Here is a 23,793-nt window from a genome sequence, read left to right as displayed (position 1 = left end):
ATCCACGTTGTGACGGGCTTCTCTGACGGTCTTTCTGGTAAAGGCGACTCCGGTGGAACAGCTTCCAGCTCTCGCACCAGCCCCAGCCGTCCACGGCGTCGCCCCACGTCAGCAGCCAGACGGCCGGCCAGCTGAACCTGCTGCAGCGCCTCTCGCTGCTCCGCCTCACGGCCATCATGGAGAAGCACTCCCTGTCCAACAAGCACGGCTGGACGTGGTGCGTAGCCCATTCGCCTGGCGGGGGGGCGGGGACGGTTCGTGCCAGGGCGCAGGCGGCGGTCCCGCACGCCCCAGTATTGACGGTCTCATTTCTGAAGCATCTGTGCATCATCATTGCCTTCACGGCTGATCTCCTGCAAATAACGCCCCGCGTTGTGTGTTACTGCCCGCCTCTGGGCTGCCAAAGCTTGGAGGAGCTGTGGCCTGCAGGACGCGTTGCTTTATTTGCAGATCTCTGTCCGTTTCCGGGGAAAAGCAGTCAGGCTCCAAGGAGGAAAAAAGACAAGCAAAGGGTGATCAGTTGTGACCAGAGACATGAAAAATAAACTTGCCGTAAAGTAATTCTGGCCGTGTGCGAAGAAACATCTGTTTCTTGTACCTTCTGGCCCAACGCAGAGCTCAACCCTTAGAGCGCTGCTTCATTCAAAGAGCCCTGAATTCTTCGAGTACGTTTCTGCTTTTGTGTCATTGGCAAATAAAAACAGAATATGCAGTAACCCTTTGAAATAAGGATGTAACAAAAGCATATGTTGGAACTTGAATGCAGACCTATTTTAGATGATTTGGAAAAGTATCAAATGTGTTGCCCACCGTCCTATGTTATATGTTAGGCATACAGAAGAATCGGCAATGCTTTTATGAAAATAGAAAGTTATAAATCGTTTGGTCAGATCAACATATGCTCGTGTATTAAATTTTCCTTTAAAAAGTACAACTGCTTCTAGAAAATTAAAGATATAGTCAAGGAATGTGTTTTATCTTCTGTCTCCTCCTTTCTTCCCCAAATCCAACCAAATTCTTCTTCTTGATGTAGTTTTTTCTTTCTTTCTTTTTTTTTTTGTCTTCTAGGGCTGCAGCCTATGAAAGTTCCCAGGCCAGGGGTCAAATTGGAGCTGTATCTGCCAGCCTCCACCACAGCCATAGCAATGCTGGATCTGAGCCATGTCTGCAACCTACACTGCAGCTCACAGCAATGCCAGATCCTTAACCCACTGCGTGGGGCCAGGGATTGAACCTGCATCCTCATGGATACTAGTTGGGTTCATTACCACTGAGCCACGACGGGAACTCCCTGGATGTAGTTTTTTAATTTGTTTTGTTTTGTCTTCTCGGGGACTTTTTACGTGTTTATTACTGGAGAAATGTGTCCGTCACAATTGAAGTGGAAAGTCGAACGCTTGACTTGAAAACAGAGCCCCAAGTCCATGCCACTAACGTGAGTCAGACTGTTCCACAGCTGGAGGCTAACAGAGCACAGGGCTCACACACAATCTCCATGTAAGGGGATTAGTAAAGAGCGGTGTTGAACCCCCGTGCCTCTCGGATGTTCCAACAAAAGCTTGGCTTCCTCTTGCTTTCACAGCCTCTCCCCGCAGTGTGTGCCACGCGGCGTGCATGACCTGGTTTCTGTGAATTCTAGGGCAGTTCCAAAGTTCATGAAGAGGATGAAAGTTCCCGATTACAAAGACAAGACTGTCTTCGGCGTTCCTCTCATCGTCCACGTCCAGCGAACGGGGCAGCCCCTGCCGCAGAGTATCCAGCAAGCCCTGAGGTATCTGCGCAGCAACTGCCTCGATCAGGTAGGGTCGTGGATCCCAGGCACGGGCTGGGGTGTGTGGAGTCCCAGCCAGGCCCAGGTCTGTCCCTGATCAGACGAGACGAGCCTCTCCAAAGTAAAAGGCACTGTGATCTTCAGGGCCGGTATTTAATTTGTCCAGGCCGCATCCTTGTGAGGCTCTGTGAGGGGTTTTCCTCACGACTTGAAGGAAACTCTGGAATGACCACGGCAAGTTCACGTTAAATCGTTGCCTAATTGGTGTTCCCCCGAAACTGGGAGTCAAGCTGTCTACAGCATTGCCTTTTTCATTACTGTCTCCATGCCACCATAGGTGTCACAGAATTCTTTTATCCCCGTTTTTGTTGGTTTGAAATAGAATTACGTCTTTATATCTCCCTTTATTATTTTCTTTGGAAAAAGCACCATGACCAGGAAAACTTAAAGCGAAGACAAATTTATCTATATCTTTTTAAAATGTGTAAGTAAAATATGAAAATAATAGCTGCTAAATTAAACATCAGAGTAAGAACTGTGCCGCGCATGTATCTTCGTTCATAGATGAATGCGTCTATGATCCCAGTTCACAAAGATGAAGTTGGTGTGATTGCTGAATTCTCAAAAACCCGTAACAATGTGACAGCAATATTTGAAAATACACACATGGATGTTTACAGGCTTCCCTCATCTTATGGAGCTCATTAAAAAGCTCAAGCTAACCAAAATTTTGGAGATGATTTTCTGTTTGCAGGACTACTGGGGGACCAGCCCACACGGTGGTGGACTAGGATCGGCCCAGAGTGCAAGCCTTTGCTCCCCCAAATTCATGCTCATTAGTTTCTCTATTAGACATTCTGTCCAAAATAAAACCCATGTTTCCACTTGATAAGTTGCAGCCTTGAGTCGTGGGGGCATTTTCAGGCAATTCCATGATGGCTTCTGTCCATCGTACTCTTTAGCGCCATGTGAAGAATTGGTGCCAGCTTAAGATTCTCTGCCCTTCTCGCTGATTTACCCTGGGCCTTGGGCTCAGTGGACAGGAGTGAGCTTCGGGACACAAACTCATGAAGGAATGCGGGTCTGCACCCCAAGACGGAGGTCACCCTTGGAAGCGGGATGGTCTCTTGATGCATCAGAGAGCAGTTTTCAGCGGAGAAGAGTAAGAGCAGCTTCTTCATCGGATGCTGCCGTTGCTTGAACTAGCTGCATTATTCCGTCTTCCCTTCCCACTCCTAATTAGAGAATACCATTTTTTTTTTTTCATGTTTAGACGCTACAGTGAGGGTGAGAGTGGTTGCTGTGACTGTTGTTATGCTGGTGGCGGCTTTGTTTGAGGAATGGCCTGGATGGCCTGCCTGTTATTTCTCAGAAAGAAGGGCAGCAGACCACTTGTCTGAAACTAATGGTGCTCATCTTTGGCAGATGTCCCAGCATTAACTGACTTGTAAAACCATCCCAATAGAGCAATCCGATGAATCCGGTTAGCTGAGCATTAGATTTTTATTTTTATTTTAGAGCTTTAACCCAAAGCACATATTAAGCAAAGGTAGAGAGATCTGTGGGTATTTTACTGAGAAAACTTTTTTGGTGAGGTGGGCTCCTGTGAATACTTGGAAATATCCACTCTAATTAATCTCTTAAAAGTACTGCACCCATGCGCCTCGGCATAAGACATTGTGGCTTCAGTTGTGCATTTACTGGACTGTGCGTACAAACCCAAGATTATATTTCGTGGACGGTAGACTTATTCAGACACACGTTTTTCCAAGCTTCTCAACTTTCATAAGGGTACATAAGATCATCTCCTCTCTTGGCTGATCCTCTTATAGTCTTTGGCTCTGCCTTTTTCCCAGCACAGAAAATATTTTGTTCCAGACATTCCCATGAATATGGCCAGCTCATGCTCAAGAGCAAAAGCTCTATGAAGAGAACAGTGTTTGCTCAGGAATGCCTAAAGTAATGCAGTCCATCTATGCCATTCCTTAATAATAATAACCTTTCTCGGGCGCCCAGCATGTTTCCTGGGCTATCGTGCTAAGTATTCTGCGTCTCTTGCCTCATTTAATCCCATATCCACCCTGGGCAGGGTTAGCCCCCGGGGGGCAGTGACGGAGCCAACACTTGCTTGAAAATCTGTCTCCGGGTTTCTAACCACTGCGCACCAGACCACCCATGAGAATTGCTTGTCCCCAGTGGACTCTGGGGTGACACCATCTGAGAGACACTTTGAGACGGGGCCCTAAACAACTCACGGATGAATCCGCTGTCGGGATCTTGTCAGTGATGTAGATGATTATTCGTGTGATGACTTTTCTGTAAGAATGAAAGAGTTTTTCCTCCGGCCCCAGCTCCCGAAAGCACTGTTGGTTTGGGATGGCTGGTCTGTATTTCGTGTTAGGTATGCCAGACTCATTCACCTGGGTGTCTTTTCCTCGCTACACTGGCTACTGTTGAGGCCAAGTTCGTGTTCTGCCTTTGGTAAATATATATAATTTCTGGCATGAGATTCGTAGACAAACCTCATTCCTAGTTTCTGCCTGTCCTTTTCTATCGTTATTTCCTTTTTGTTCTCATGTTAGCACCTATTTAAACTTACTATACTGTATCAATCATTTTAAGTCACCTTGAATGCTTTCCTGAACAAGATTGGGTGTAAACTGCACATTCTTCTCCTCGCCTCACCACATGGTCTGTATGTGGAACGGGAACCCTTCCTGCCCCTTGTCAATTCTGAGTAATGTGTATCCCCAGCATCCCTATTGGTACTGGGTCCAGCCTCCCATTTGCAGCAAAAGTCATATGAACAGAAAGGGCAGTGGGTACCAGGGCCTCCTCCACCTCTGCCCACTGCCTTCCTCCCAGTCTCCGTTTCGGGCAAATAACTTTTTTTTTTTTTTTTAATCTGGAAGAACACCACACTGAAACACACTATGCTGGCAAAACGTTTATAAGAAAAAGACTCATTTCATGGACCTAAATACTGATTCTAAATGTCACCGCAGTGAACAAGGCAACCTCTTGTATCCGTCAAAAGAAAGAATCGGTAAGACATCAAAGGGACTTCTGCCGCTGCCAGGTCCTCCCACCTCGCGTGAGCCTCCCCTCCATCACACAGAGCAGAGAAGGAAGGTGGCAAGAGGAAGGGACAAGGGAAAACTAGAGAAACATAAGAATCGAAGAAAACCAGCCCCTGGAGACGGAAGAGCGAACTGGAGCAAATCAGAGCCAATGCCTCTGCAAAGAAAACAGGACAAGTAAGAATAACAAGGAAGGACGAGACCCACCAGACCGGGTTCTTCCTGCACCAGCGGCACCTCCTCTGAATGGGAGACTCAGGTCTGCACAGGATCTTGAGGTCTCAGCCCCAGGGTCGTGCAAGCCCAGAGGGTCTCAGAACACCCTTCCTCTACACCACCCTTGCCTGGCGTCTCTGCTGCCTCCCTTGACCAACCACCATCCAAGACTGTCGCAAGGCTCAGCCCCTCATTCCAGCGAGGGAGCTTCCTGCCATGAGCCCGGCCTCTCTCCTCACGCTAAGCCTTCTTCTCAGATGCAGGCGTTCATCGCAAACGGCTGAGGACAGCCCGACCCAGCCCAGCGCCCTCCACTCCCAAGTGCAGCAAGCTTCCTTGGGATGAGACACGATGTACCCACAGGCGCCCTGGCAGCTGGCCGCAGATGAAACGAGGGAGTTTAGCCTTCAATTAAGAACCGTTTGTATTCAGACACAGCCATGTGTGAGAGGAGCCAGGCTTTGTGAACTGAGCTTTTATTTCTCCCCTAAATCAACTGCACGGAAGGACGGGTCATCAGCTGCTCCTGGGGAAGATGCAGTCGCTGCACTGAGCGGCTAAGCCTGAAAAGCTCCAAGACAGACCCCGCCACATACCGTTCTTGGGGGCCTCGCTCCTTCTGAATAAAGCCAAGCGTTCTTCATTAGCAGCGCACCTCTGACGAGGAAATGTAAGTCCTGATAAGCGTCATCAGGTGCTGAAAGGATGAGTGTCGACAGGCCGCCAAGTAGGAGACTGAACAACACTGAGATGAAATGTGAATTCTAATGCAGCTTCATGCCCGCGCCCTGCTACCGGAGCCGTAAGTTTTAAAAGCTCAATTATGCGGAGAGGACACTTTGTTCCCAGTGCAAGGGTCCCTCACCCACGGCCTGCGCCTGCCTCAGCGAAGGCCCGAGACGGGCTAGGGAGGGCCTGGCTTTTGACTTACCCCTGGAGCCCTTGCCTTTGCGTAGCTGGAGTTTGGGGTGGGAGACCAAAGAGAAAGGAAAGTAAAACTAGATCAGAGGGACACTCACCCTCTTCCCGTAAACATGCGAGGTGATGGGCAAGAGAGACGCGTGCGAAATGCGTCTCCCGTTGCTGAGCGCGCCGCTCCCCTTGGTCAGCAGGGGTGGGAGCCGACCCCGCGGCATGGATCGTGGGGTCTTGGGCAACATGAAGGTGTCTAGAAATTATCAGGACTTTCAAAACGGTGACCGCAGAGCGTTAAACCACGCGTGGGCCCCACGTGACCACCCAGGTCCCCGCCACCCGTGACAGACCCGAAGCAAATGAGACATTTCACACATCTGGGGTCTTCCTCGTCAGGCGGCTGAGGGGTCTGGGGCTGCCTCCCAGGGGCTGTGAGGCCAAGGATGCCCTTAGGGGAAACGGACTTAAAATGGTTTCTTTGATCCTCCATGTTTTACCTCAAAAACAAAACAAAACAAAAAAAACCAAAAAAACAAAAATTAGCCAAAAATGCAGACATTACCACTGGTCTGAAAGCTTTTGGGAGACGAAGCGACGGCTGGCAGTCCTGTGTGCCCGGCCCCAGCTCCTCTATGAGGACGGGTAGAGGGGCTTCCCTCTGCTCCCAGAACGTCTACATCCGTATTTTTTTTATTTTTGTCTTTTTAGGGCTGCACCCACCCCCACGGAGGTTCCCGGGCTAAGGGGCCAATTGGAGCTGTAGCCGCCGGCCTGCGCCAGAGCCACAGCAACGCAGGTCCTTAACCCACTGAGCGAGGCCAGGGATCAAACCCGCGTCCTCATGGATACTAGTCAGGTTCGTTAGCTACTGAGCCACAGAGGGAGCTCCTCAACGTCTTTAAAAGAAGCTTCTACTGAACACACCCAGGGAGTTTTCCACTGCGAAGGGGGCCCCGCCCGCACACGCCTAAGCAGCGGGGACGGCTCGGCTCAAGGGGCAGGAAGGCAGGAAGTAGGGTGCTTCCAAGGCTTGTTCCTACATCAGCTCAGTGACACTTCTGAGGACTGGGGGGGCCTTCCCATCTCTTCCCTGTGGCATCCTCAGCTACGGCATCCGGATTCGGATCTCAGTCCACCTTTTCTTCATTAGGTTTAGGAAGCAAATTTCCTCTGGCACGTGCACCAAAAGTCCACAGAGCCCTCAGATATTCCCCACGTCCCTTAGAAGCTAAGGGTGGGACAGGAAGGTTCCTGTCAGACTCTGAGGCAGAACAAATAAATACCTGACAACCCTCTGGACATCCTGTGAGATCTAAGTCAGAACAAGCAGCTCAGAGCCCGCAGCTGGAGAGCCCCCGACGTGACCAAAATAATTAAACTAACAGTATTTGCCAAAACTAGAAAGAAACTTGGAAACAGGACAATACAAAGGAAACACTGGCGGGCTGTGCGTGTACCTGCCCCTCTCGGGAAGCCAGGATGCGAGCCGGCCAGCCTGGAAGGGGAATCTCGCTCTGCCACGAGCACACAGACGCGTCCGCCGTCTTCTTATAGAACCCGAGCGCTCTTTCTCTACCATTAAAGAGTAATAGTAACCGGAATTCTCAAATGGAGTAATACCTGCTCCCAGGAGGACAGCTGGGAGCGACACAGGAACTCACCTCGGGGCACGTGGCTTCGGAGAACTCCCGTGTCGCTCAGCCTGTGGCAGTCCTGGGCCTCCTTGCAGAACGGGACGAGGTCAGACGTAAACACACGGAGGCTGGATCTCACTTGGATAATCACTCGTTTGCCATCTTGGGTTTCTCTTTTGACAGCGCGTGCTTTCTTCTCAGGCCCGTGGATGAGACGCGGGGAACTCGCCAGGGGAAGAGAAATGTTCTTTGGATTCTTCTTGGCAGCGTTTTGCATTTTCTAGACATTCCAGACTCTCAAAATAAAAAAGAAAGCAATTAATGCTTTCAGTGACACGGTGCCTGAGTATCCTGATCTGTGGAATTAGGGTGATAAGCCTTGGAATGCAAAGAAGAATTACTAAAATTTCTGTCTCTGTTGCCACAAAAAGTAGCGGCATCATCCCCCCCCACCCCGCGGTCCATTCAGCTGACGTATACAAAAACCTGAGTATTCTCTAATTGCTTGGAATTCTTCCCTTGCTCTTACTACAATTTAAAAGAATTAGGGCTGCTCTCCATTTATAGCCTCAACCAAGAGAGCTCTCCTCAGACACCTGCACTTGGGTAAGGCCAGCCTGGCACACAGAGTAGCCAGCGAGAGGCCTGGAGGGGTTCTCCAGGTATTAGGAGGAAGAGCAGGGCTGACTCCAGAAGCCACTGGGAATGTGGCCACCATCTGCTCCGTGGAAACGGGCCAACCAGGGAGCCCTTGGGAATGAGGAGGGTGGAGACGGGGGGTGAAGGACAGAATCTGGAACAACTCAGGGCCCTCCAGGCGTTGAGCAACAGCAGGTGTACGAGTTCACACTAAGCCTGGGCTCGCAGAGAAGCTCAGCGCCCTCTGGGATGGTGGAGGGCCTCCAGCAACGCCTGCAGGGGCCTCCCTCCTCCGAGAGCTCTGCTCCCCCGTGCTCGTTCCTATTAGGGGCATGGTCCCCACGGCGCCTTCCTGCTCCATTTATTTGTCAGGCGGCGGAGGAGGAGGAAGCAGGCATCAGGCAGTGTCTTGAACTCCGAGGAAAAGCCACTCAGGAGCCATCGTCATGATTACAGACCTAAGAACTAACCAGGCAGAGCGGTAAGCGCCGCTGCTCCCCATAGGAGAAGCACGCAGGGCGAGTGTTCCAGAGAAGGAACGCATGTAAGGCCTTGCAATCAGAAGACGTGCCTCTGATATTATTTTGTTTCATGAGCGTAAACCCCTCCCTCTCTGGGGGGGGGGGGAGCGCACTGGGTATGGCGACTCCTCCGGGATCCACCAGACCTTCCATTGCTGCAACTCCGTCACCACCCCCACTAGAGGGTAGACGCTCGAGGGCAGGCACTGTCATCTGGGCTGCTCATCAGGCCTCTGACAGGGGATGTGAATTCACTACCTGTTAAATGAATGCGTAAAATAACATCTACTGTGTGACGAGACGAGACACGGTGCAAAGCACAGTCGTGTGTGTTCTCCCCAGCCCTGAAAGGTGGAGTATTACTCCGATTTTCATGTTCGGGGACAGGAAGTCTGTTCAACTCCTGCCCAAAGGAGCGGAATCAGTCATTTGCAGGTTGCGCGTTGGGGGGCGCTATTCCAGCTCATCCAGCGCTGGCCCCCTTCCTTCTCCTCAGCCCCCAAGGGGTCCGCCGCGGGAAGAAGCCGTCCGGGGCGCAGGCGGCCTCGCTCACCCGTCCCTGTGGCTCGTTGCAGGTGGGCCTTTTTCGAAAGTCAGGCGTGAAGTCGCGGATCCACGCCCTGCGGCAGATGAACGAGAGCTTCCCCGAGAACGTCAGCTACGAGGACCAGTCGGCTTACGACGTGGCGGACATGGTGAAGCAGTTCTTCCGCGACCTGCCCGAGCCCCTGCTCAGCAGCAAGCTCAGCGAGACCTTCCTCCACATCTACCAGTGTGAGTGCAGCCGCGCGGGCCCATCTCCGCACATGGAGTTTTAACGATTGTGTGTGAAGCCAGACGTTATAATTTAATGACGCTCCCATAAAGACGTAGATAGACGTTGCAGTTGGACGCCTCTCTGCAGAAGTGAGCTTTGTCCACAGTTTGACGGGGAACCCTCCAGGCTGCATTTGGAAATCCTTCTCAATCGAGAAGGAAATCCTTCCTTCTCAGCCCTTCTCAATATACCTTAGGTTTTGCCTAAGGTGTAAAACTAACTTTGCATGTACTTTTAAAAATAAATTTGAAGCGAAGAGGGGACACGCTAGAATTTATTTTGTACACAGGTGTTTTATCCAAGGAAAACACTGCCTCGGGCTGTGTAAAGTCCAAATGTGTTAAATGACTGGAAGTAAAAGGCAAGTGTATTTTCATTGGTGGGAAAGTAAGCAAACCTAATCAAGGCTTAAGCTTAATTCAGCCAATTTATATTTTCACTTAGAACTTCGTAAGTAATGTGAAGTTGATAATTCCCAGCGAAGCCCCTGTAATTAACTGTTGAAAATACCAATTATTGGTTTAAAGGCATATCCTGCTAAAGATAATTTCGGGGTGGGGGGCGGCTCTTAGAAACGGACACGTGACTCTCCTCACCGTTAGGGTTATGGTTATACACTGGCCCTCAGTAGCCACGTGGGCGTCCTTCCAGAACCTGCCGGGGACGCTCAAGTCCCATCGTCAGCTTTCCATACCCTCAGCTGGGCATCTGAGGGTCCAACCAACCACAGATCATAAACACAGTACAGGATTCACAGTCTGTTGGAGCCACCAATTCAGGACCCCAGGTGTAGGGAGTGCCGACTGTGTTCATTGAAAAGAAAAAAATAATCCTGTTAACCCATACGGTTCAAACCATGTCATTCAAAGGTCCACTATAAATATTTAAGTTCAAGTCTCAGTTCTTTGGGAAGAAACATTTGGTGTGTGGATTTTTAAGTTTTTAGCAACACATGCATTAAATAGATTTTGACATGGAATTGATCCAATGCGAAGAAGATTCCTGCTCCAGGGAATTCTGTACAAAATATGTTTCAGGAGCCCACAATATTGCAGATTCAAAAAGGATTATAACAAGTACCACTTGTAAAAACAGGATAAAGTGGTGACCCACTAAATAAATATTATTTTGTCACAGTGAATAGGTTAAGGGAAATGAATGATACATGTTGCTGGAGCCTCATCACAGGGAATTCATGATGTTTCTGCTGTAAGAGGTAGAGCTGCATTTTTCAATTAAATCTCCTTATGCTTTGGAAGTAGCATGTATGAGTTTTTACTTTTAATCAGTTCCCGGGCTAAGGCTGACACTAGTCCAAGGTTAAAGCCAGATTGTTTCCAAGCGATAAATGCTTTTAACCCTTTGTGAGACTCACAAGCAAAAACCAAAACAGAACAGATCAAAGCAGCGTTTATTTTAGCTGAGCAAACATTTGCTGAGTCCGCTTATGTTGAGGGCACCGTGCTGAGCCCTGCAGAGCGTGTGGATGGCTCTCTGCTCCTCAGCATCTTACAGCTGAGGGAGACGAGACGTGTACACTAACCAGCGCACCACAGCACGACTGGAGAAATTCCGTAATCAGGTTACAAAGAAAACCCACGGGAGTTGAGATGAAGAACAAGGACCTGGTGGGGCCGTGACAACTGAGGGCTGAGCTACGCGAGGAGCACACGCAGAGCGAAGCACAGAGCACACACGTGCAGGACACTGCAGGGTATCTGTCTGGCTTGCAGCAAGGGGGACTGCCCTGCAGCACCCCATGACTCCAGAAATCAGTCTGGCACCATACAGAGGAAGGACACTGAATATCAGGGCAAAGAGTTTGCATTTGATGGATTAATCACTGGGGAAGCCTTGGGTGTTGCTGAGCCGTTGCCATGCTCTCAGCTGTAAAGACAGAGCCAAAAATCCAACAAACAGTTGTTTGAACAATAGAGACATTATATAATCGCACATGACAGGACATCTAGAGTTAAACATTTCCAGAGTCAGTTAATTCAGTGACACTGGCTGAAGTCAGGCTCCCTGGGTTATCCTCTTCCGGTCACACAGCAGGACGGCCACAACTTACTTAGCAATGTCATGGCTTCCCCAAACCACATTCAGAGGCAAGAGGCACGTAGGAGGTCCCCTCCTTGGGCATGTGTCTCTTTTTATCAGGAAGATGCATCTACAGAAGGGTTGAGCATTTATCTTGGTCCTACAGACCAGAAATTTTACCTTTTCCCCTAAACCTACCTCCAGAAGGAGGAGTGGGGTCACCAGCTTTGGTTGAGACCAACGTGCTCATCCCTTGGGTTTGAGGGAAGGACTCATCCTCCCTGAGCACATCACAGCCCAAACCTGAGCAGGAGGTGGGGCTTAGAGATAAAGAAGCAAAGAGCAGGCATTTCACAGACAGCCACGCTTGTGCCACAAGGGGAATGCCCATCAGGACTGCATATTTGGCCCGAGAATCCAGAAGTGGTGAACAAGATGAGAACGGAGGGTCGGGGAGCCAGCACACTAATTGAGGCTCTGGATGACATGCGGTGACTTCCAGCAGCGAGACCGGACAGAGTCTGCGGTCACAGTTTCCAAACGACTGGGAATTGTGGCTCTTTTACCTCTTGGACTTTCATCAAAGGACTAAATAGAGTGTTGGATGGGAAATGAAAATATGTGAAACCCTCGGGTCTGCAGGAGAGAGAAGGATGGAGGGTCACAGAGGACCCTGCGGTTTCAAGGCTTGCTGACTGGGGGGATTCAGAGAGGAAGGGGGCGGGGGCTGTGGAGTCGGAGCGCTGCGAGCCACCCGCCACCGTCCGAGGGTTGTCAGCACTGAGAAACGCAGATCTACCGCGGCCTCCTGAGAGCCAAGAAAGAGGCAGGAACCCAGGAGCCTGTGTCACAGAAAGGTCAAAGAGGATGGGAGCGAATACCCATTTAAGGTTTTTAATGCTGCGTTTAAGGGCCAATCATTGACCTTCACAAGTGCCTCTTGGGGAGGCATAAAGAAACGAGTAGATGGAAGTTGAGACAACGTGTGGCCATGACACATGATGCTTCAAAAATGTCAGCATTGAAAAGAAGGTTGGCAAGCTACAGCTAAACAATGCACAGGCATCTCATCTCAAACAGCTTAGTATTTAAAAGCAGTTCCAGGGCTCAAGCTGAATGCAGAGCACGTCAGGGACAGGCGGGAAGTCAGTAGTAGTATCTGCTTCTGCTGCTGCTTCAGTACAGGTGAGAAAAAAGGAAGAGGTTTCTCGATCATTTGGATGAAATGGCCCTTCCCTCCCAAACCCAGGTCTGCCTTGTGCCAGGAAACAAGTGAACATGGTGGGGACAGGGACAGGCTCCACATCACTCAGCCCACAGCCAGGCTTTTCCAGAAATGTGGATTTGCTGGCTGGCGGGGGCCAGGGGGTACCCAGCCCTGTGATGCTCGATGACGGAGAGGGGCAGGACCTGAGGAGAAGCCGCGTCGCAGCCCCTAGAGCAGCAGCGCCAAGAGCTTTTCTGTCAGGCACTCCTACCAGTAGGAAACAGCTGAGCATGTATACTTACTTGTTGTTTTTTATTATTACTTTTTTAGGGTGTACCCGTGGCATATGGAGGTTCCCAGGCTAGGGGTCCAATCAGAGCTGTAGCTGCTGACCTACGCCACAGCCACGGCAACGCAGGATCCAAACCTGGTCTGCGACCTACACCACAGCTCCCAGCAACGCCGGATCCTTAACCCGCTGAGCCAGGCCAGGGATAGAGCCGGTGTCCTCATGGATGCTAGTCAGATTCGTTTCCGCTGAGCCACGACGGGAACGCCGTATTCTTAATAATATAAATAGACTGTGCTGTATTGTCATGTATTGTACACATCATGGGACACAGCCAGTCAGTATTTTTAAAGATGAAACATTCTAATAGTTTCCTCCCACACCCCTTCGGAGCACAGAGATGTGCTTTAGAACCTGGTACTTTGAGAAAGACAACGGTGTTGACTAAGTGAGCTCCTGACATGTCTTTCAGAGTGAAAAATAAGGGCGATGAGTCAGGCCTCAAAGGTGGTTACCAGACACAGCCAGAAGGCAGCAAAATCCAGCCCGGAGCACTTATTTTTCTGCGATTTTTCCTTTTGGTTCCCTCCCATCGTTGCGGCCGATTCTGCTTCTGGCACCCACCACCACCACCTTCTCCAGCCCAGGGACCACCTAGAAGGGGCCCAGGCCTGAGAGTGGGCACCTGCTTCCCCTTCCCCAAGCCCTGGGCATCCTGAGCGAGGCCGCCCCAGCTGCGGGGGGAGGGCCAAGACCGGGCATGACGTCTGAAGACAGGGAGGCGGCGGGATGCTCCTGGAGCGTGAAGAGCCAGGACAGGGCGTCCTGGGCAAGCCCTGCCTCGTTGCTAAGCCCGGGCTTCTGGCCCCAGACGGCGGGGGCCCCCCTCCCAGCGGCCGTGCTCTCCTCTGTTGACAACGAGGCCCCTGGGCCCTTCACAGCAAAGGAGCACCTGCTCACCCTCCCCCGCTGGCTCCGCCCACGCCTGTCCCTCTAATGCTGCGGCACCGTCGTTTCCACAGATGTCCCCAAGGAGCAGCAGCTGCAGGCAGCGCAGGCCGCCGTCCTGCTGCTGGCCGACGAGAACAGGGAGGTGCTCCAGACGCTGCTGTGCTTCCTCAAGGACGTGGTGGACCTGGTGGAGGAGAACCAGATGACGCCCATGAACCTGGCGGTGTGTCTGGCCCCCTCCCTCTTCCATCTGAACTTACTGAAGAAAGAAAGCTCCCCCAGGTGAGCTGTTCTCAGCGAGAGCCCCGCGCCTCCCCCAGGCGTTCCCCGCGCCTCGAGCCGTCCTTCAGCCTGCGGATCTGTCCGCGCGTCATTTATAATCGAAAGATGCTTGGAGGCAACCTGATCCGTGCGGCTCAGCGTCGCACAATTATCAAAGTGGCTCGGAGGGCTGTCCTTTGTGCGCCAGAAAGCCGGGGGTGTGGTTTTGCTTTCTGTGTGCCGGTGGGAAGCGGGGGTGCACAAGGTAGTATTTTACAATCTTTTAATTCTGAAAGGCTAGATTTAAGGCCCAGGCTTGCAGTGAAGTTGTTTCCAACTTGGGAAAAATAGACTCATTTCTCCCCCAACCGTTGTCCCTGCCCTTGTCTTTTTCCACGGTTTTTCAGTGTGAAAGGTCAGACTCGTAGCCTGACTCAGACTACCTGAGATGTGGGGTCCTATTTCCCTGGAGATGAGAGCGTCTGGGCTCTGGATGGCATCTGGGCATGAGGAGGGAACAAAGAGATGCGCTTGGTTTAGGATCCTCTGAGCACTCTCTCCCCCAACAGAGTCATCCAGAAGAAGTATGCCACCGGGAAGCCGGACCAGAAGGACCTCAGTGAGAATCTGGCCGCAGCTCAGGGGCTGGCCCACATGATCGTGGAATGCAACAGGCTTTTCGAGGTGAGCACAAGGCTCAGCTTCCTTTTAGCTCTTGGAACTCGCTGAGATGCTTGGAAGGGCGGCCACATGCACGTCTTAGTTCTGTTTGTTCCTGATTTTATACTGACAGTGGGACACTCCACCGGGCTGGTCTCTGCCTCCCAGAAATGTGAGGAGCTGGCTTGATGATTGAGGCTTTAGCAGTGAAAGACACCTGGGCCCAGCATGCTGATAGCTTTTACGAAAAGTTACATCAACTGCAGGTGTCAGGTCCCAGGCCAGCCAGCCAACGGCAGTATATCTGACCTGACCCCAGGACTTGATTAGATTCTGTGTGTGTGTGTGACACTGAGACACTGAACAGTGGCTGTTAACTCAGAATCGATAACAGCTTATGAATACAGCCACCGATGTGCCAGAGGAATCAACGCACTAGACTTTGACATACTTTTTGTGGCAAAGTTGGCATTTGCAAATGGGAGGCGTGTGCTAAAGACGTAAAGCTGTTTCTAAGTCATGTTTGACGTTTCCCTTAAGTCTATGCAGTTTAAGTGTCCTGAGCCCAGGCTTTGTCAAAATGAATAAAAATACAAGTAAAGTCAAAGGGCAATGGGAAGCACGCGTCGGAACCAGGGCGGTGTTTTGAGTAGTAACTATAGCCTCAAACAGAGCTGGGTTTCCTGACTTCAGGAAGCCCTCCCCCCGCCCCCTTATCACTGAGCTTAGAGAAACCTCTTCTGCCCCGAGGCACTGGGCCACCGCCTGAAATGAGGTTTTGGGCGACACTGCTTTGCTCTCTTGTCTCAGCATTTCCGTAGCTCAGTGTGTCGCTCTTCCGCGCGTCTTTGGTTCAGGTCCCGCTGGAGATGGTGGCCCAGTCTCACAACTCATATGCAGAGGCTGAGATCCACCCTCCGACTCTGGAAGACCTGGGGACCCAGCTGGAGGAGAGTGGGGCCACTTTCCGCACGTACCTGGAGCATCTCGTCCAGGGCCTCCAGAGGGAGGCCAAGGAGAAGTTCAAAGGATGGGTCACATGTTCCAGCGCAGACAACACAGACCTTGCCTTCAAAAAGGTAATCTCTGGGTGCAAAAAATTACTCCCAAAGGGCCACATCTCACACTGAGGGCTTTGTTTTGCTTTGAAAATGGCCACTCTGTGCCCAGGGCTTGGTCAAAGACCCACTCTAGAGCCTGACTGCACATAATCAGACTGCAGACTATGGAGCCAGACTGCTGGACCCCAGGCCTGGCTCCGTCCTCAGCCAGGGCAAGTCACATGCCCCTCTGTGCCTCCGTTTTCTCATTTGCATAATGGATATAAATACCAGGACCCCTGTCCCCTGTCAGAGGAGGGCTCATTAAAAACCAGGTGGGGGCGGAGTTCCCGTCGTGGCGCAGTGGTTGACGAATCCGACTAGGAACCATGAGGTTGCGGGTTCGGTCCCTGGCCTCCCTCAGTGTGTTAAGGATATTGTGTTGCTGTGGCCGTGGTGTAGGCCGGCACCTGCAGCTCTGATTCAACCCCTAGCGCAGGAACTTCCATATGCCACAGGTACAGCCCTAAGAAGCAAAAAAAAAAGCGACCCCTGAGGTATGCAGAGTCACTCTTCCGAATTACGTAATTGGGGTGGTTTGGTTGGAGGGTTTGGTTGGAGCCAGGGGCCTCCTGAGCCTTAGCTGGTGTCCTTCCCAAGGTGGGAGACAGGCACCCGCTGCGGCTGTGGAAGGCGTCCGTGGAGGTGGAAGCGCCCCCCTCGGTGGTTCTGAGTCGCGTGCTCAGGGAGCGCCACCTGTGGGATGAGGATTTTGTGCAGTGGAAGGTGGTGGAGACTCTGGACAAGCAAACCGAAGTCTACCAGTACGTGCTGAACAGCATGGCGCCCCATCCTTCCAGAGACTTCGTGGTTCTCAGGTAAGGCGTCTCTGGGGTTTAAGAGCCTCTGTTCCACAAGCAGGGTAAGAGCTGCAGACTGAGGCCTTTGGCACAGTCCCCCCCCCAAAGTGCAGCCTCCGCGGGGAACACCCAGAGGTCCTCACTCCCTCCGTGAAAACTGGCTTCTTGGCTGTATTTATTTATGCCCGACTTCCTGCTTCTCTCACCCAATTTACAGCTCTGCCGGGCTCTCTCACGGCCTCTTTCATTATAGAGCATATGGTTTATTAGGCCATAAATACTGTTCATTTCCTCAGAACAGAGTCCCAAGAATAGCTGCTGTTGTCCAGTCGTAGTTTCTGCCAAATTATGCACACTGAATCCGACTGGGTTTTCTCCCGATTTTGTGTCTCTCTTTTGGGAAAGTAAGTCTCTAGTTGTATGACTCCACCCGGAGTGTGTGCACCTTCAGAATTCATGATTTCGGATGTTCCTAACTCGTCACCATGCCTGGAAACCTGGGCACAGCCTTGGAGGTCCAACTCGGCTGAGACACTCGGGGGCCCGGAAAGATTTCAGGGCCCGACAAGGCTTGAGCGTCTGGTGTCTGCCGGTGAAAAACACCCCTTCTAACAGATTTGTGGGTTGAGTTCCGGACCCCTGCTCTCTAGGTTTGGATTGAAGTTTCCACAGCAGAGCTGTGCCCTGGGCCGGGGAGTCCACACTGAGCCTGAAAGGCCAGGCACTGAGGAGAGCAGCAAAGCCCCGTAAAATGTAATTAAGTCAATACATCCTTTTTTTAATCGGTAACGAATGGTGAACCCTGCCTCTTCTTGTAGATTGGCAACATAAAAGGAATCACTCACGAAATCCCCAAATGTGTATCTAAGATAGTTTCTTTATTAAAGTCGTCTTCATGGCCACCTGAAGGTGACTTTTCACATGGGCTATCTATGCCTTTGGAATTGGTCCTGAGGACTTGGAATTTTAAAGGTCCCTTCCCCCCGAGTGTATGTGTTTATCTCAGCCGCCTTAGGACGCGGGCGGAGAAAGCAGGCGGTTACTGGGACATCAGTCATCTCGTGGAAGTCCAGCTTTACACCGGCCCTCCTGCAGGCAGGAAATCAGTTCTGGGACGGCAGCCCCAGCGGTGGAGCCCTGCCAGAGCCCGCCTGTTCCCTCCTTCAGGGGGGCCGAGGGCCCAGGCCCGCGTGGAAGGCCCTCCTTCCACTCACCCTGCAGTCCCGCCAGCTGCTGCTCCCAGTGCCTCCTTCCATGTCCGCCGTGTGCCAGGCACGGCGGAGGCTCCAGGATATTGCAGTGACCCCAACAGACCGCGATCCTGCTCGCTCGGGATTTCTGTTTCATTAGGGAGAGAAAGTCAGGAAACAGTAAGTAAGGGGGAGAGAATTATTAGGAGGAAGATAAGTAAGGGAGGGGGGCAGAAAGGGGTGGCGTGTCCACTGCAGTGGTCAGAGCAGCATCTCCCTGCCTTGACCCGTGATCCAAGACTTGAAGGAGCAGGTACGTGGACCACAAGGCCCCGAGGGGACGAACTCAGCACCCAGAGGACTAGTGATGGACCAGACCTGCTTCCTACAATAGGAATTCCTTGGGACCACGAGACAAGAGGTACAAAGCGACAGGACGGGCCCGGAGAGGAGGCGTGGGCTGAGGCACCTCCCGTCTCCAGGGGGTCTTCCTGTGGGGCTGGTCCACCCAGGGCGGGTCTCCGGTCACGGCCACCCATTTACTCCTCACTCCACCCCCTTCTCTGGTTCCTCAAGATCCTCAGTGACAGTCACCGAAGCCTTTTCCATTTTTTCCCCGCAAACCTGTACAACGTTCACGCTTTGTTAGCAACCACAACATCACACGTGAAAAGAGAATGGTCACAGGCGCGGAAAAGTTGCGAAGCGTCTGTGCAGGGCTTGCTTTTTCCACCTTCTAAGTCGCAGTTCCTCTTTCGGGGGGCGGGGGGAGCGAGGAGGGAGTGGGAGTTTGGGTTAGTAGCTGCATCCGTGCTATTACGTGCAGAAGGAATAAACAGTGCGATCCTACTAACAGCACAGGGAACTATATCCAATCTCCTGGGATAGATCATGACGGCACATAGTATTGAAATAATATTAAATATTAAAAAGAATATACATTTTTTAAAGAATGTATATAGGTATGACTGAGACACTGTGCTGTACAGATTGGCACAATATTGTAAAATCAACTATAATTTAAAAAAATCAAAAAAATTTTTTAAGTTCCTCTTTCTGGTGCATAGACCCCACCAGAAGGTACAGATGAGAGCGCGAGGCAAGAGGGTAGGACCTGTGATGCAGGTAAGTGAGACTGCCATCATCACACCTAAGCCACAGCGGAAATGCTCTCATGCTTCCTGACATCCATCTACACGCTTTCCCAAGTGGGAGCCCCTCTGTGCTTGAACAGCCCCGGTGACAGTGAGCTCACCACTGCTCATACGGCCCCGTCCCCTTGTGGCGAGTGCACGTGAGAGACGGCGCTGCTCTGCACCGACGGAAACACGCCTTCACAGCCCTGCCGTCTAGAGTCAAATCAGCTGGGTGTATCTTCTCCCACTCAAGAGCCACCCAGCGATCTGAAGGCAGGGAGCAGTCCACCTAAGTCTAGGTTTCTTCAGTCTAAGCCTGGCCCGTTCACGCATCCCCTCACCTCCTCCAGGAAGCCTTCCCCGGTACCTGATCTCAGGGGGTGCCCTGCACAGCCACAGCCCTGCACGCGCTGTGGTGGTTCAGGATCCTCGTCGTAGGTCTGTTTCTCCTGCTGGGCTGGAGATCTGTGTGACCTTAGTGGCTTCCCAGAGCTCGGCACATCCAGCAGATGAAGTGAGCAAGCGACCTTCCAGAATGGTCAGGCCCGCCCTTCGTAATGGCCAGGAGCCGCCGCAGCCGCCGGTTGCGATTCCGAAAGCCTCCCTGAAAGCTGCAAAACACGTCCGACCTCCGGGTCACTCTGTACCTCTTGTCTCGTGGTCCCAAGGAATTCCTATTGTAGGAAGCAGGTCTGGTTCATCACTAGTCCTCTTGGGTGCTGAGTTCGTCCCCTCGGGGCCTTGTGGTCCGCGTACCTTCTCCTTTAAGTCTTGGATCACGGGTCAAGGCAGGGAGATGCTGCTCTGACCACTGCAGTGGACACGCCACCCCTTTCTGTGTCGCCATCCCCCCCCCCCCCCCCGCTTTGAACTGCACTGTGTAAGCTTTGCACGCTCGCGGGGAAACCACTTCCTTATTTAATCCAAGCACCGGGCTTCGGATTTGGGCAGGAGGAGGACACAAGGTGAACCCGGGCGCCACCCTCGGCGTTCTTCCCCTCTGGGCGTCATTCTCACGGGCGGGTTTGCTCTGCTGCAGGACCTGGAGGACAGACCTGCCCAAAGGGATGTGCACGCTGGTGTCCCTCTCCGTGGAGCACGAGGAGGCCCCGCTCCTGGGCGGCGTGCGGGCCGTGGTGATGGACTCGCAGTACCTCATAGAGCCCTGCGGCTCGGGCAAGTCACGGCTGACCCACGTCTGCAGGGTGGACCTGAGGTGAGCACGCGCCCCGGGCACGGGCCCCGCACGTTCGCCTGTCGCCTCTGCGGCCTTACCTCGCGGTCCCTTTTCCCTTCGTGTCTGACAAGCGTGTCTGCCTCCCCCGCGCTTGGCCTCACTCCGCCCGCCCTGGGTAAGGTTCCGACTTTCTCCCGCAGCCTGTGCGCGCCTCCATCTCCCGCTCGGGCCCAGTCACACGGCTGTGCTGCTGCTCCGAGCAAACACACACCAACCCTCGGGCCCAGCACGCGGTAGGGACGAGCCCCCTTGGCTGCTCGCCGCCGTGGCCCTCCTTCCAGAAGGCCCTACCTTATCCAGGCCCGTCAGGGCTTTCACGATGCGGGACCAAGTCCTAGGTCTGGGTGGATATAAACTGAGTTTTCTAAGCAACTTCTAGACTTAGGCCTGAATCACCCCTGAGCTCACGCGCTCATTTTAAGGCACCCGGCGAACACGGGACAGACAGACGCAATGCTCGGCTGCAAAGGCGTTGAGGCCCCTTTTGACAGGAGGGTCCCAGACTCCCGGAGCAGCAGCCCCGAGCAGGCGGGCGCACTGACAGAGGGACGTGATTTGGAAAGAGACTCTCCCACTCCCTTTCTGATTTTTGTCCCCACAGAGGTCACTCCCCAGAATGGTACAACAAAGGCTTTGGACATCTGTGTGCAGCGGAAGTTGCCAGGATTAGAAACTCTTTTCAGCCCCTCATTGCTGAGGGTCCAGAAACTAAAATCTGAGTTTTCCCCGGTGTGACACAAACTCAGGGAAGAGGAAGCGAGAGCAAACACTTGTGGGAGAGACCAGGCTCGGGAGCAAGCAAGGGAGCGCGTGAAACGGAGAAGGTGAGCGCCTCAAGACGGAAGCACGGAGAAGCTGGACGGCTGAAGATGCGAGAATTTTGGAGAACTTTCCTAGCCTTCCTGGAGACGGCTAAATCCCTACTAATATAATATTTTAAAAAATCAGAACATTTATCTATGTTACTTAAAATTAAATGGATTATTCCTTGTGCATTGCCTAATTTGCTATTTAAAGGCTTCTAAGAAGCATATTCTTAACTGTAAATAAATGTACAGCATATGTACATGTGTGTATAGCTCTAGCCTTCTGTATATATGTAAAATATCAACTGTACATATTATTGCCTATTTTGAAAAGGAACGCGTCTGACTCGGTGAGTCCCTTCCTCACGTGGTCTTTCCAAGTTGCTCTGGGCCCCCTTTCCCCGCAGTCCTATACGCTCTGCAGAATTTACTGCGAACACCAAAGTGTGAAACTATTTTTTAGTATGCCCTGATGTTCTACCAAAGATAAGCCAACCAAAGGAAAGTAACCTTAAATGGTTCTGACATGTTGTCAGTTTGTCTGTGTTATTTAAAACAGAGAGGCGTCTTGGATAAAATCGCGAAGACGACTTCGTCCTCTTTAAAGCAAAGACGTGGGTGAGACGTCCTTACCAAATTTAAGGCTTGATGGCCCGTTGCCACGGGGCCAGCAGACAGACACAGTTTCAGGGAGATGTCAGATGACCATGGACCTCTGGAGTCAGCGCCAGCGACTGAAACAGAACCACTACGTCCCTGCTGATTAGAGCTGCATGTAAGAGCCTCTGCATGTTCACAGCCAAAGGGAGCCTCTGCGATTCATGGCGTTTTCATCGATACACTTCATAGTGTCCTTAAATGTCGTTCTCTTTGGCCAGTGGCCTGTGTGGTCGCAGCTGACTGGCATTTTCTTCCCAATGTGTTGCACTGAATTTAAAGGGAGATGATGGCCGTAAGTCCTGGACCATTAGAGCTGCAGGGAGGTCTAACATCGCATGTATGATGCTCTTAATTCATGAGATCTGCAGTCAGAAACATTAAGACCAAAACTCTGTTCTTCAATTCGTTTTTAAAAATAGGGTTGTTAATTTCATGTTTCTTCTAGCCAGTCAGCTACCGATGCATTTGACCCAACCTTATCTATTAGTGTACAGACTAAGCAAACTGACTCTCCTTAACTAATTGCTAATGGACTTAAGTTGGTTTTTTATTGTAATTCAACAGCCGTAGAGGGCTTTTGCTATGTTTGATATCAGGGAGAGATCGATATCCTAATTTAGCGATTGGTGTTGGAGGCAAAAAAAAATGAGTGATTTCCTTTTTTTTGTATTTTATGCATTTATGTCATGCTTTCTCTTATCCGTAATGTGCAATTCTTTTGAGAGGAATAAAAGTGCTATATATAGTTCTATATGGTACAAGTAAAATCATACTATTTGAATTATGACCTAGGAATTTTTGGCTTCCTTGCCTACCTAAGAAGGTGGTAACAAACCCATGATTTTCTATTTCGGCGGCAGTGCTCTGTGAGCAAAACAAATGCACTTCTGGCATATATCTTCATTTAGCCATATATGCCGGAGTACATTAATATGCACAGATGAGATTGGTGGATGTGAATCTAGCTTCACGCTGGTCCTACTCCATAGACGGGGCGCTACGTTTCTGGAAATATAACAGGCACACAGGATGAATGGTGGTGTGTCGCCTAGAACAGGAAAGCCTTAGCAGCACATGGGTCACCTGGAGATCTTGTGACAGTGAGCCTCTGATTCCGAGGATGAGATGGGCCTGAAATTCTGCATTCTGAACAGCTGCCAGGCTGTCCAGGCTGCCAGCCCGAAGACCACACTCTGAGAAGCTAGGACCTAGGGGATACTTACAATAAAAACAAACATGACTGTATTTCCGACTCCCCTCCTCTTCACATTACCTGACTTTTTAATTTTTATGCACATGCTAATCACATCACTCCTGCATTAATAACACAGGGCATCTTTTTTAAAAAGGGGGAAAAGATGCATCGAGCTTGTTTGTCAAATACTACAGTATTTTACTCATTGTTATCTTGCCAATGGAAATGAAATATGATATTGCCTTTAAATATTATATTTATACCTCATGTATATTTTTTACCTCAATTGTTGGTATCAATCATCAATTGTAAATAAATAATTGCCAAGGCAAATAAATTTATATCCATTAAATATATCCTTTCTTTCCTATAAAATACGTGGTGATTTTCATGCTTCATCCTTTAAGTGAAAAACCTTGCTTCCTGGGGAAGAAGATTTATCTCCAAGGCAGCTCTTGCAATAAGCTGTTGCCGACATCCCTCCCAAATAAAGTTTTACATGAAAGTGAGGCTGTCATCTGCAGACCTTCACTAACTTTCTGGATGCCTGACCTGTGCTGAAGGCATTACCGTGATGGGTAGGTATTTCTTTTACATTTCACTCTTCTTAAAGTGTTGTAAGAACATTTTTATACTATTTTTCTAGAATCATCAGTGAACTCTAGCTA

General features: G+C 51.0%; 1 protein-coding gene across 28 annotated transcripts in view; it reads left to right on the top strand.

The window, feature by feature from the left end:
• Positions 1 to 23,500, top strand: part of STARD13 (StAR related lipid transfer domain containing 13) — a 512,485-nt gene extending 488,985 nt beyond the window's left edge. For 15 of the 28 annotated variants that reach the window (XM_084981472.1, XM_084981483.1, XM_084981474.1 and 12 more), the window contains 9 exons: positions 44 to 217; positions 1,640 to 1,799; positions 9,352 to 9,550; positions 14,152 to 14,362; positions 14,911 to 15,025; positions 15,859 to 16,080; positions 16,702 to 16,919; positions 20,267 to 20,443; positions 21,066 to 23,500. In XM_084981472.1, the coding sequence (XP_084837598.1) occupies positions 44 to 217; positions 1,640 to 1,799; positions 9,352 to 9,550; positions 14,152 to 14,362; positions 14,911 to 15,025; positions 15,859 to 16,080; positions 16,702 to 16,919; positions 20,267 to 20,443; positions 21,066 to 21,183 (1,594 nt within the window). In that variant the 3' untranslated portion in view covers positions 21,184 to 23,500. Of the gene's footprint in view, positions 1 to 43; positions 218 to 1,199; positions 1,436 to 1,582; positions 1,800 to 9,351; positions 9,551 to 14,151; positions 14,363 to 14,910; positions 15,026 to 15,858; positions 16,081 to 16,701; positions 16,990 to 20,044; positions 20,444 to 21,065 lie in introns of those variants that run through there. The other 13 variants (XM_084981466.1, XM_084981480.1, XM_084981468.1 and 10 more) reach the window with 3 other exon arrangements.
• The last annotated feature ends 293 nt before the right edge of the window (positions 23,501 to 23,793 follow it).

The sequence above is a fragment of the Sus scrofa genome, chromosome 11 (genome assembly GCF_054392235.1).
Source record: "Sus scrofa isolate SSC_HxYL_T2T_F1_AM1 chromosome 11, Sscrofa_HxYL_maternal_Yorkshire_Landrace_v2.0, whole genome shotgun sequence".
NCBI lineage: Eukaryota > Metazoa > Chordata > Mammalia > Artiodactyla > Suidae > Sus > Sus scrofa.
The sequence above is the reverse complement of the archived record's forward strand: the minus strand, read 5'-3'. Positions and strand labels throughout refer to the sequence as shown.